Raw genomic sequence first — 14,582 nt, 5'->3', positions numbered from 1 at the left:
ATTACCAGAATTTAATGAAAGGTTAAGAAAAGCCATATAAAAACAGATTTTACTATTTGCACTCACAGACACACACATTTGTTTTATAACAAGTAAACCAAAGTTTTCTATTGCACTGTGAGCTCAGTAGGGTATCTTACTGTTTGAGGCACGTCTCATACAGAATACGGTGATTTCTGGCTGGAAATAAATTACCACTGACTTAGATAACTTTATTGGGAAAAAATGTCAAAATCTGATTTATCAAAGACTTACCAGGTAATATTAACAAATTTTGGATAGGAAAAAGGACATAGAGTCATCAGTGCATCGCAGATAGAAGGACTTGGTACTCTGAGAACTAATATATTTATTTGTTTAAAATATTCATCCAGATTTATGTTGCAAGCATGCTTGTTTTTCCCTTTAAGTCTTGTAATTTCCTAAGTCACTGAACAATCAGAAGACTCTGGATATAGGCGCTGAAAGACTACTTCACCCTATACCACAAAATAACTTAAGTATTGCAAATCAAATCATCTGAAAATGGTACCACCTTATTTGGGACAAGATATATATTTGCCAGCACTACAAATGATAAAGTGGTCATTTGCAGCTCCAATAGGGATGAAGGCCAGTACAAAGGGCTAGTCATCCCATTATCATTGCTGCATACACAAAAAGCAGTAAGAAATATACATCAGCAGAGCCTTCTCTTTATGCTGTGCCTGCATCTATCTTTGAAGACCAATTCCAAATTATGCTGTTCATTATACAGAGATATGTGTGGATAGGTCTGTAAGCATACATGGATGACGATGATACATATGTACACATACACATGATAAATCCCTCCCAGAAGTACAATTCCATAAAAAATATTTAATTCTGGATGAGTGAAGAGGTTCAAACCTTTAATATGTCTGAAAAAGCCTGGGGGGGCGGTGGGAGGGAGGGAAGTAATCTTGCCCGTTCTTCGATTGAATGCACAGAATTTGTTTCTACCCCAGACTTCAGAATGAGATCACTTGGATCACTTGGACAATGGACACAAATCGTGCAATTTTAATATTAAATTTTAAATAACATTTTAATTTATTTCCTTTCCTCTTCAGATATGTTCTGTACCAGTCTGGTAGAGCCAAATACTGCGGGATTTGCAATTATATTGCAAAGTCTCTTGTGAGCAACTCTATTGAAATGAATAGATTTATTTCACATTTACAATTGCTATAACGAGAGCAAAAATTGGTCCCCTGTAATAAAAATGGTCCAGCCATGGAAGTGAAGATATGGAGAGTCCAATTAATTTTAAATATCTGAAACATTTCCAAGATGGTTTTCATGTAACATCGATAGAATTGCAAAAAAATGACTGAAGTACTACAGAATGATCTGGAATTAATAATCTGAAGACATAAGCAAACTCAGTATCTTTACTAATCATATTTGCAAGCCATCTTTTCCTAAATAGAGAATCACAGAACGGCTGAGGTTGGAAGGGACCTCTGAAGATCATCTAGTTCAACCCCCCTGCTGAGCAGGATCACCTAGAACATACATACAGTTTTATAGTAAAATATATGACCTCAGAGAAAAGCTAGTTTTTTAAATGCTCTCTGATTTCTTACAGGAGGATGAGGGGTGAGGAGGTTGGGATTTTTTTAAGTACATATTTTTTGACAAAAAAAAAAATCTGCATATCATCTATTCAAACACTGATGGATAAACTGCATAAAGATCAGTATGTGGATGAAAAATTTTAATGTTTCCCACCATTTCAAGGACTAGCAGGTAAAAACATCACAGTCAGTAGGAATTCCAAAATTCCTGCTTACATCAAGAATGAAATAAGCCAGGGATTTATTTCTCAGACCAAATGGCATGGCTCAGCATACATTCTCCCCCATAAGGGATTAAGGTCTCCCCTTAAAATATGATCTCCATACCCAAACTGTTAAGTGCAATGAACTTGTCCTGTACTAGCCTGTGAGCCATGTCAGGGAAAAGGCTTACTAGCCCATGAAAAAGTAAGCGTGTCAAATATTTAACAGCAAGGACTGTGCAGTGGTGCTGACAGCATCACGGAATGGTTGAGGTAGGAAGGGACCACCTGGTCCAACCCTGCTCAAGCAGGGCCACATTGAGCTGCTTGCTCAGAACCACGTCCAGGCAGCTTTTGAAGAAAAGGCCTGGAAGGGGGCCTACAAGAAAGCTGGAGAGGGACCCTCTATCGGGGAGTGTGATAGACACTATGAAGGTGGTGAGGCCCTGGCATAGGTTGCCCAGAGAAGGTGTGGATGCCCCATCCCTGGAGGTGCTCAAGGCCAGGCTGGGTGGGGCTTTGGACAACCTGGTCTGGTGGGAGGTGCCCCTGCCCATGGCAGGGGGCTTGGAACTGGATGGGCTTTAGGGTCCCTTCCAACCCAAACCATGTTATTATCTCCAAGGAGGGAGACTCCACAGCCTCTGTGGACAACCTGTGCCAACACTCTGTTACCCACACAGTGAAGTGCTTCCTGATGTTCAGACAGAACCTCTTTTGTTCCAGTTTATGCCCACTACCTCTTGTCCTGGCACTGGGCACCACTAAAAAAAGCTTGGCTCCATTCTCTTTGCACCTTCTCTTCAGTTATTTCTCAACGTTGATTCTCCCCCCGAGCCTTCTCTTCTCTACACTTTAGAGTCCCAGCTCTCTTAGCCTTTCCTCCAAGGAGAGGTGCTCCAGTCCCTTAACTCAGCCATGCTGTAGCCACTATACCCAGGACCATTTAGCAGTGTATATGCTAAATCTAGTGGTGCAGATTCATTCCTGCAGCTCCCTCGCCATGTCCAGGACTAGCTGACCTAACGTGTTCAGGGGCTGCAGCTTTAGGCTGACCCTGATGCAAGGTGCTGTGAAGCTAAGCATGTTGGATCTCCAGGTTCGCTGACACAAAGATAAAAGACTTTGTCTCTGGAGACCAGGCTTAACTCAGGCTTTGACTGCTTGGCTTGGTCCCTGCAACAGAGCCCCTAAAAGCATTAAGAGAGTTGGAAATGTAAGAGTTCAAGCTTACTGACACCCCTTTTTACATTGAGACACCTTCACACTCCAGTCTGATTCTCTGGAGGTTGCCTGGGGTCCTGGATAGTGCACAAGTCTCTGGAACAGAAAAACAGCAGCATTTTGTTGAAGAAATGCCAAAACAGAAGCCGCCTACTTTTCTAAAGGAATTGATTCTTTGTCTGCTGAGAGAATTTTTGAAACCACTAACTTGCCCTTTTAATGAAAATCAAAACATTCTCAAAACACTGGCATTTCCCACAGAAACCATAATGTAATTGACCTATGGCAACATCATAAAATCTTAATTGCTGCAGACAAACTAATTCTTTCTGTAATCAACTAATCAGACTTCATGCAACTTATTGATTTCAAACCCCTGCTTAAAGTGATTTAGAGCTTGCAACATAAAATGAGGATGCAGTTTAAGAACAGAATCCATTTCTAAAAATCACATTAATTTTTAAAAGCCATTCAGTCACTTGATAGATGTAAGCAGATGCACAAGAGACACTGATGAGCTTTAAACAGAGCTGGGAAGTTCCTGTACAACCCTGGATGGGAAAGTTTGGAGGGGTTCAGACACCAAGGCATTTTTTTCACTGAAGTGAGGACACATCTGTTTCTGGGCTCTCCTATCATTTGTACCTTGTATTTAACAAAACTGTTAGCTAAGCTAGAGAAGAGTGAAATATTTTCCCTCATAAAGCTGAATATCCCCCGCCCCCCTTTTTATTTTTAACTTAAGGAAGCTGCAAATATATATTTCTACTCAGACACAAAGCTGCACAGAAATAATACTGAAAGATAGCATCTTTTGTAACCTAAAAAGGCATTCCTGTATTTCATTTCACTCTGTCCTCACACAAGTAGAATAAGTGCTCTTCTTTGAATATGACTAACATACTGTATCTCATTCCTTTTCTCAGAAGAGTCGAGCAGCATGCTGAATTATATCGTGGACTTTTTTTTTTTTTTTTTGCGCTTTTGAATGGTCATGCTGTGGTGTATTTGTCTGATGAGAGGCTGAATCTTGCTTTGTGTTTGCAGCAGACAGTGAAATGCTATGATCAGTCTACGCTGATCTTCAGCTCCCGTGGGTCAAACAGCAGCTTTCACGGAAACTCCTGGAAATGCCCTGTGCATGGCACTACTTGTGGCCACTCTACCGGGGATACTGTTTCATCATATTTTCACTGTGTTTTGCTTTACTTTTGTACATGCCGTAGCTTCAGCCCCTCAAGAGACGCTCAACAGAATCTGTTGCTTAGTAATAGTAACCTTCATGGAAATTAGCTTGAACTTCAAAAGAACAAAACATCTTTCGTTAGTCACAGGTTTTAAGATAATGAATTCCTCTGAGAAAGTTGATTAGAAAAGCCAGCCTTCTAGAATCAAGTACCACCAACGTTGACCTAAGACGAATTACAAAGGTTAGCAATGCTCTTGAAAGGGCCATTTATTTGTACCCCTTAAATTATAGTTAAGATTCTTCTTAGCAATTCCCAGGCTCACCTTGACAATAGCACTAGTAAAGTGAAGATTTATGTAAGTGAAATCAGCCTCTCATACAGAAAAAAAAGAGTCAGAAAGAATTACTGTGGTCATATAGTCTGGCCTCCTGTACAAGTCATGTGAATTAATTACTGTAACACAAGCACCTCCCAAAAAAATCTCAAACATGAAATGCTTTTTGAATTTTTCTTTTCCCTTAGAGACCTGCTTCAGTTAAAAAAATCAAAAATAAAATATAAAAAATAAAGTCATGTGTTAAGGAAGAGGGGTTAAGATCCAGAGGTTCAACTTACAGGCCATTTGTAGATTCTCATTCAGAGGGTCAGAGACTAGCAGTACTTGCACTGAAAACGAAGGCGTCTGTCTTCAAAGGTTTTGTCAGGGATAGCTAAAATAATACATTCATCCCATCATATGTATCTGCTCCTACACACGTCCATAAGTGCTGCAGCACTGACAGTGGTGAACAGTGCAGTGCCCATCTCAAACTAGGATTTAGAGAACAGGCTTTACATTACCCACATCATGAGAAATTCCATCCACGGGCATTGTCAGGGCTCATTCAACAGCTAAGACTGGAGAGAAAAAAACAAACAAACAAAAAAAAAACATAACCAAGACAAATTTCTTGGCAGACCACTCCCTCCTTAAGCTAGTTATTCAGTGGTGAATATATTTATGAGGGAAATACCGTATCAGTTCAACTTAGGACCCAAGAGGATTTTAAACCACAGCTTCTGTCTCTTGTGAATGCTGTAACCAGTGGATTCTTACCTTATATATGGTAAGAATAGAAGGGGCATTCATACTTACTGTATGCATCAGCAATGGGGCTTCCAGCAGTTGAAAACCTAACTGCAAAACTCTACTCCACCTTATATGAAAGGTGACTGAAGCACAACCTTCCACTTCCTTGTGAATACACCAGCTCTTTCCCTCTGGCCCAAGAAATATGAAATCACTCACTGTGATAGCATCCACAAGAGGGACTGACAGCATCTCCCTGCTCTAGGACATATTGCAGTTTACAGGCCGATACATGACAGGTTCAATCTCCTCCTGTAAGGAAGGGAAGGACATCCAAATCCAGGGAACCAAATTCTAAGACTGTTCTCACCATCAAAGAGTCAACAAACAGGAGATGATGAAAGACAGGCCACTCTCTCTGCCTTTGAAAGGCATAACTTTTTCAGAGAGACAGCACTGGCACCTCAAAGAACAGCAGGACTTAAGCTGTACTTCAGCACCAAGACCTTGCTCCAAGCTACAGGGTCTCTCTCTTGCCATACCAGCTGTTTATGAACTACTCACAGCCACCAGTCTCCCATTTTTGACACAGAGCCTAGGTCCCTTAAATCTAAAGACAACACTGATGTTTATCACAGCAGTGATTACAGCCCCTTTGGAGAACAGATTAATTCACTCCTGGAGGAATTATTGCCATTTATTTGACGAGAACTCCTCTTTCAACAGAAGGGACAGCATTAGTAGTATTCCTGCTCACAGTGGTGAAAAGGCTTACCTTTATTTCAGGTCAACCACAGAGGTTTGAATTGCAGTCATCTATTTAAGGCACAGCACCAATTAAACAAGGAGCATGCCTCAATATTGCTATGTTCTGCTCCCACACACAAGCAAAGTTAGTTACCGAGACAGAATAGAACAGGAACAAGTTCTACTTTGATATTTATGAATACTATCTGCACTCGCTTGCAGCACTTAGTGATTTTACCTCAAGCTGCACTCACTGTTGCACAATAAAGTAAAATAGACATACGGTGCCCAAAGTATCCATAAATTCCGTTTTACAAACACAGATCAGTTTTGTAAGGAGCATCTGAGAATTAAGTAGCATCACCTACTACAGCTGACAATTTCCCCCATCATACAGTGCAGTAACTGACTTAAAGTCTTTTTTTTTTTTTCCCTCCTCATAACAGAGCAGACCTGATTGTCTTCATTAATGCCATTTTGATTGACAGCAAGCAGTAGGAACTCCAGTTCTGTTTAATACTCACTGGCAAATTCTGTGCCCAAGGTACTCACAAAAACAGAGGGACAAATTCAGCAATGAGCTGATGACTGTTGCAGCTCAGTTGCAACAGGACAAAAACTGAACAAAACCTGGAACTACTGGGGATAAGAGCAGAATCCTGCACTAACACTAGAAGCAAATATATGTGGACCTGTAATAGCTCTTCCCTGACAGCCCTAATCTTGGTAAAGTTGGTAAAACTCTCTCTCAGCCTGTCACATATGCTCCAAACCATACTCAAGGTGGTCCAACAGCTGCTCCAGGCACCTATGCTTCCTCCGCTTATCCAAACGCCAGCACCTCCTGCCACCACCACACCTGCCACAACACAGCAGAGCAGGGGAGGCAGAAAGCAAAATTAGAGAAGACAATATGAAGAATTGGTTGTTGAAGAAGTCGCGGATGGAGCATTACAATTAGCTGTGTGGCCAGCTGAGCAAGGCCATCCCCTGGCACCTGGAATACCCATCCCCTTGCAGGGGTTCTCTAGGGATACGCCTTGACTCTTTACATTGTTCTCTGCATTACTCTAGTGGAATTTCTGCTGAATCATTAGCAGACTGAAAAAATTCCCCAAAACAGCCAAGCTGCTGAACATTTTTCATTCTACTAATACATGAAGTAATTCATCACATACAAACAAGCAACATTTGAATCATAAAGGTCACTGTCTTATATTGAAATGAATCATGCCATGCAATACCCCTGCCTGCTTCATTTATTGTAAAATAGGATTATTTAAAGTAACTTAGTCCCAGCTAAGAGATAGCACACGGTACAGGTAGTATTTTTGGAAGTTTTTTTTTCCTCCTTTCCCATATATTACCACTTTTATTTCAGCTATGTTGACATGCAAGCTCTTAAGAGAGCTTTCTATTTTTTTAAAACAATATTTTGTTTTAAACTGCAATTTTGAAAAGCAATCTAATACTCTAATTTACAAACTAAATAAGATACTTGAAACTAGGAAGCTGGACATCAAAACAGAAAACTTTTGCTTAGGTTTTGAATATACAAATACATAGCAATTGAATAGTCTTTTGTCACATTTTTTTGAGAATGTTTGTATTTTTTGTTGTTTGTTTCTCAGGTATGCTCACAGACACAGAAAGGACAATACCATTTTACTAAACAGGTTGTTTTAAAAGAGTAATTCAAGTTTTCTTCAGAAAATGACTATTTCTTAAAAAAAAATAAAAATTAAAAATTCATAATGGTGAAGCAGTGGCTCCTAGAAAACTGGACTTAAGAAACTTGTCACCAGTGCAACCACAAACTTGTGCTCCAAATTTTTATTTTTCACTTAAAAATAAATCAAGATCTCTCTCTAGGAGGGCATTGTTGAATGATTTGAGAACTGAAAGTTTCAAATGGTTACATAAAGACTACTGAAGTCTTGCAACTGTTTATGCATGTGCCCAAATTCAAAAGAAAATATAAAAGCATCTGGCATACAAATTAAGAAAGTAACAGAAAACAGTAAGAGGCAAAACAATTTTCTTATCTATATACATAAATTTTCTTACATGAGTACCAAATGTCAAAAATACACAACTTTGAGTACAAAAGAATCATTTTAGCAATAGATTTCTACAAATGAGCCTTGTGTAAGCAGCATGCTTTCACAGAATGAATTAACTGAAACATAATTGAAAATACATTCATTTCCATCATCCATATGAAAGATTTCTGAAAATGTAACATAAGGGAATGCAGTTCAGTAACATGTATAATTTCTGGAGAACACTATTGTAATTTCCACTAGAATCAAGAACAATCAACTTTATTTTTTAAAATCCTGACTTGATCAAGTCCACCAAAATGCCTCAGTAGCCCTAATTCTGCAAACATGTATGTGTTTTAACATTACAAATGTTTGCAAGGTCAGGCTTATCTTGGTGGGATCACAGACAGTAAGACTGAGCAGTTCTAGTGGTATTTATCTTGGTCCTAGAACTTCAGCTGTAATGATCAAGGCACTGCTCTAAAGACAGTGTATTAGACACAATAGGCCAAATGAATGTGTAAACACAGTTATCCTGGGGATTGTTCTCTGACACCATTTTGTTTGTTTGTTTGAACACCCTTTGTTCACTACATGCTCTCATAATCTCTAAAACCTGGTTAAACGTGAATATTGTATCACCACCTCAGTCGCTTTTGAATTTGGGCTACACATTCAGCATTTATTTTCTCCAGGTATCAGCAGGTCCAGCTCTGAGCAGAAACCTTGGTAGAGTAGTAATAAACAAACAAGTTATTCAGACAGATTAACTTTCTTTGATGTTTGCAATTTATACTTCACAGCAAGTACTTAATGGAGATTATGAAATCCCCCAACAATCTTTTCCCTTTCCCCTTCAAGAAAGCCATCTCACTTTCCTGTATTACTCAATTCTCATTCCTTTTTGAATTACAGTATTTTACATTTGTTCAAGCCCCTTATATCCTAGCTCTGGAAGACAGCAAAAAATACCTGTTCTGCCATCTTCGACAGTGTGTACTCTTACCATATTACATTAACTGTAAGCACAATTTTGCTGCTTTCAGAGATAAACAAGAATGACAGCTCTGAAACAGAAAATCCATACAATCCAGGTCATAAACTTTTGCCATCAATGTAAATGTAATTGAGAAATAAAAGCTATACTGCAAAGACACTAAAACACTCTGTTTTACAGTGGAACTCCTTTACCGCCTATCATTTTGATCAGAAAAATCCATATCATCATTGAGGTTGACAAGGAATAGAAATTATTGACATGGACATCAATAACATCAGCCCTGCTAGGGTGCCTTCACAATCCAGAACTTCCACTAGCAGTGCATTAACAAGCCTTTTGTTGTTAAAAAATGAAATTACTAAAATTCAGAATCATTCCTTTTATTCTCATAAAATGTAAAAATTGCCAACACTTTTACCAATAATTGTCAATGAGAGGAACAGAAATTACAGTTTAAGTAGTTCTTCACTGAAGACCTGAATAAAATCTGTGCTAGAAACGCTTAGCTGGCCTCCAGAAGCAAGCAGTCCCTGGACATCCACGCAGTACAGAGCATTTCCTTCATACACTCAGTTCAGAATTCATGCAGCAATAGATAAAATTGCTCCTATTTGCTCTTCAGGAACAAGAACAATGAAGAGGCCCCATGCTTTGGAGTACTGAAAGACAGCTGGAACCAAGAGGAGCCCAACCCCTAGCCCTGGTTGACAAGTTCGTTGTGCCTTATTCCTCCTGTACCCCATCACAGACAGCCCCAAAAACCTTCTGCAAGAACACACAAGTTCTGCAAGCATTCTTCCCTAGCCTCAGAACTGGGGATCTCACTTCAAAGCCCAAACCAAATTCTTATTTTTACTTGCCTCTCATTAAATATTTATTTAGCTGATTGAAAAAAAAAAAAAATCTGAGCCTGGATTGCTGCAGTCAAGGAAGACGTTTGTCTTTCTACTTTCCAGGCAGGTATTAAGACAGCCTGGTACTAATAAAAGGGTGGTTTGGCATTTCAGGGGGAGAACCTGATGCCTAATGCATGAGAACAGTAGAGTAAACCCTTGAAGTAGCAGCCACTACAGAAAGAAAGGGGCAAAGAAAAATTAATGTAAAGAAGTCTCGAGGGTAAAAGGGGAACTTTACTCCATCCCTACCAAACTTTGCTGGCCAACTGTTATTCATTATTATGAGATTATGATTTCAACCTAACACTTAAACTGGAAAACAAGCAATTAGGATTTTTGTCCCCCACAGTTGTTCCTATGTAGGCTACATAGGCTTCCCCTACTATCCCTAATTCTATCCCAATGAACACCTGATAGCATGATTTCAGCCATATAGAGCATACCTAGCCTTAAATGATCTTCATGCAGAAACAGCATTATACCAACATACTGTGAACTGAAAGCACAGTCACAATTTCTTATAGCTTTTCAGGCATGTCATTAGGCTTGGATAGCATCTAACAACCTCAGGTAACCACACCGCAGCTACCCTTTCCCCCTCCAACAATTTTCAAGTGAACTCCCCTTTTCTAAATCAATTGTTAGCCTAAACCTCAGGATACGATATTTCCATCGCTTCCAACTCCCCTCAGAAATAAGCAGAAAATGCTACTTTTGATCAGTCATTTGAAAAACATCAAATCTATGACTGTAATTGTAGCTATACCAACATAAATTGCCCTCCTAGAGCTTACATGGGACTTTCATTGAAATTCACCAATATAACAAATAATAACAACAATAATACCCCTTCAATACAGAACAAAATATTCCAATGAACAAATTCTATAGCAATTTCTTTAAAGTGCACAAAAATATTTATGGAAATATTAAAAAAGAAAAAAAGTTTTATAGTGTCACCACCAAAACTTCTGAAATATTGTTAAAATTAAATAGAAGTTATCTAATGAGACTTTTTGGCTCTAATATATTGGCAGACAGCAGCAACATTTTTCAGAAAAATTACACCAACCGAATATACTGTATCTTAGCAGCATAAAAAATCCCTACAATTAGATGCAATTGCAGGTCTAGTAACCATAAACCTGACAAAATGTTACAAATGCAATTTTTGTTTAAAAGAATGGATTTCCATGGAATCCTAGAGGTAACATTTGTTATTTTGTGTAGATTGTATTCTGGTAGTAAACCCAACTATAACCGATCACATCCCCTCCCTCTGTCTTTCCTCCCAAAATTGCACAGAAAATTTAATCAAGTTATAAGATATGGCCACACCGAAGAAGCCATATGAAACAAAAACAAAAATCAACCTAAAGCCTAAAAACAAATAATCCCAGAAAATAATAATCAATCATTGTCATACAACTGCAGCTTTACACTACAGACCGATGCTCTCCACACACATAGATGGCACTGGGTCGAATGCGCCGCCTTGTATGGCCAGGTAGCTGTGGCAAAAACTTGAAGTATTTGGGCATCAAGTCTAAGCATGCATCATGAAACTTCTTAATCCTCCAGTAGTAAATCAGTGGATTCAGTGCAGACTTGAGGTAGCAGAGCCAAAGGAGCCAAGTGCTTATCTCAAAAAAGTTGTGCTTGTAGTAGAAGTGGCTGTTGAATGTGGCAATAAGGCTGTAAGTGGTGAAGGGTGCCCAACAGACTATGAAGACAAGGAACAAAATCAAGATGGTCGTGAAGGCACGAGTTTTAAAGCTCATATCAATATTCATCTGAAAAGGTCTCTGTAAGCTCATGAGACCAAGTTTGCTGGCCTGGCTGAGACATATGCTATCAGGGTGGCTATGGATACGAACTGCATTGTGGCGGACGGTGTTGAGTATGCCCATAAAAGAATACAACATTACCAGGAATGGAATAAAAAAGGAAATTAGCAAGATAACTATCACATATGCTCGGTAACCTGGGTTGGTAGAGTAGCCAAAAACACACTGAGGTGCTCTCGAGGGTATCTGCAGATTAGGATTCCCTACTGACAACGGAAAAGCAACAACAAAGGATGCTGCCCAGGAAATCACAATTAGAATCTTTGCACGGTATGGGTTCAGTTTATCTTGCCTCTGCACTATGATAAGAAATCGGTCAATGCTAATAATAAGAAGAATGGCTACCCCCTCTATGACAAAAAGCCAGAAAAACATGGCAGAGACTCTGCAGAATATATCCCCAAAAATCCACTGAGTGGTAATGATTGTTATCAAAGCAAAAGGCATGTTCAGCACTGCCAGCAGCATGTCTGCAAAAGCCAGGCTTGCTAAGAGAATGTTAATCGCAGATCGCATAGCTGCCTTCTGGTAGACCATGAGGCAGACAACAAAGTTTCCAAGGAAAGAAACCAATAGGATAAATATCATAGCAGCAGAAAGAATGATCTGGAGTGGCAAACTCAAGCTCCTGAAAACTTCTTGTGATGGCAGGATAGCTGTAGCATTTACCAGAAAAGTACTTCTCTCAGTGGTTAGCACGGCACCTGAACTATATCTCAATGGCTGTGTTGTGCCACTACGAAGCAAGAAATGTGGAGTAGTAAAATTCGTGTAGGCGTTTTCATAAACAATAAAAGTAGCATTTGAGGTCCCAGGACTGGCCAGTGTCAACATTGCTGAGAAAACCATTGCTTCAGGAAGAATGAAAGCACAACCAGAGGTCTTCAAGGCATTTCAGCTTGTTCAGGCAGTATCTTATTCCTGGTCATTTACCAAATCAGAGTTCAACATCCGAAAGCATCAAAGTTCTTAAATTCATGTCAGTATTTCCATCTGCAAAAAATAAAAAATAAAGAAACAAAATAAGGTTCTCTAAAATCAATGTGAAGCAAATGATCACTTGCTTTCCTCAGCGACGAAAGTATCCTTACAATTTAAGCTTTGCAAAGCTTTACACTTCAGACTGATATATTTTGCTTATGAACCCATGCCAGAGTCTAGCACTATTTGGTAGTTTTCTTAAAGATCCTGCTCCTGTAGCCTTGCTGATACTGTACAATACTCTGACTCACCATGCTTTTCTCTACTATAACCAGGACTGGAAATCTTGCGTTCAAAACCAATACTTTACTGATGAAGAGTGAATAATTCAAATCAATATAATCATAGAATCATCCAGGTTGAAAAAGACCTTCAATATCAAGTCCAAACAGCAACCTGACCTAATGAGTCCCATCACCAAACCCTTGGTGCCACACCAGCACATCTCTTAAAAACCTCCAGGCAAGAGAACTCCACCACTTCCCTAGGCAGTCTGTTCCAATGCCTGACCACCCTCCCCATGAAGAAAGCCTTCCTGATACCCAACCTAAACCTTCCCTGCCACAATTTGAGGCCATTTCCTCATATGCTATAGCACCTGTCACCTGAAAAAAGAGACTGACACTCTCCTTGCTGTAGCCTCCTTTTAGGTAGTTATAGAGAGCAATGAGGTTTCCCCTCAACCTCCTCTTCTCCCAACTAAACAGCCCCAGTTCCCTCAGATGTTGCTCATAACTCTTGTTTTCTAGTCCCTTCACCAGCTTCATTGCTCTTCTCTGCACACACTGGGCCTGCTCAGCGTCATTCTTGTAATGAGGGGCCCAAACTGGACATGACATTTGAGGTGCAGGCTCACCAACACTGAGTGCAATGTTGGCCTTTTGGTCGCCTGGACACACTGCTGGCTCACACTCTCTTCCCCAGGCCTATACTGCTGCATGGGGTTATGACCCAACTACAGGACCCCATACCTATCCTTCTTGAATGTCATTCGATTGGACTTGGCCTACCCAGATCCCTCTGCAAAGCCTTCCTACCCTCAAGCAGATGGACAGTCCCACCTGACCTGGCATTGTCTGTGATCTTACTGAGGGTGCACTCAATCCCCTCATCAAGATTGTTCATAAAAACATTGACCAAAACTGGCCCAAGTACTGAGCTCTGGGGAATGCCACTGGTGATGGGCCACCAACTGCACTGAACTCCATTCGCTGTGACTCTGAGCCCGGCCATCCAGCCGGTTCTTCACCCAACAAACTGTACACCTGTCCAAGCCATAAGCAGCCAGTTTCTCCAGAAGAATGCTGTGGTAAACAGTGTCAAACACTTTACTAAAACCCAGGTAAAACAACGTCCACAGCCTTTCGCTCGAGTTGGTCATTTTGAAGGAGGTGATATTAGTCAGGCAGGACCTGCCTTTCATAAACTTATGCTGGCTGCTTCTGATAATTCGTCTGCCCTGTGTGTGCTGTTTGATGACATTCAAGATGATCTGCTCCATAACCTTCCCTGGTACTGAGGTCAGACTGACAAGTCTGTAGTTCCTTGGATCCTCTATCTTTAAAGTATCTTTATTTAAATCTCATAGCCACCTTCATGATTTTGTTTTGAAATCACCTACAGCTGGAAACATTAGTAGTATTTCCAAATAACTTAGGTAGTACCAGTATCACCTATCTGCCTGTTTGGTAGGCACTGAAAAGCTTACCTATCCGAGCTACACTACATATTATAGAATCCCTTGTTCTAAGTCAGTCAGCAGCAGCAGATGCCTCAGGA

The 14,582-nt window shown here is 40.0% G+C and overlaps 1 protein-coding gene across 8 annotated transcripts in view; it reads right to left on the bottom strand.

Annotated features, from left to right (window-relative positions):
• Positions 1-7,849: 7,849 nt before the first annotated feature.
• Positions 7,850-14,582, bottom strand: part of GPR63 (G protein-coupled receptor 63) — a 29,002-nt gene continuing 22,269 nt past the window's right edge. For all 8 annotated transcript variants that reach the window (XM_027454831.3, XM_027454829.3, XM_027454830.3 and 5 more), the window contains one exon: positions 7,850-12,815. In XM_027454831.3, the coding sequence (XP_027310632.1) occupies positions 11,412-12,671 (1,260 nt within the window). In that variant the 5' untranslated portion in view covers positions 12,672-12,815 and the 3' untranslated portion in view covers positions 7,850-11,411. The remainder of the gene's footprint in view (positions 12,816-14,582) is intronic.

This window comes from Anas platyrhynchos, chromosome 3 (assembly GCF_047663525.1).
Source record: "Anas platyrhynchos isolate ZD024472 breed Pekin duck chromosome 3, IASCAAS_PekinDuck_T2T, whole genome shotgun sequence".
In the NCBI taxonomy this organism is placed as follows: domain Eukaryota; kingdom Metazoa; phylum Chordata; class Aves; order Anseriformes; family Anatidae; genus Anas; species Anas platyrhynchos.
This window is presented reverse-complemented; position numbering and strand designations above follow the sequence as displayed.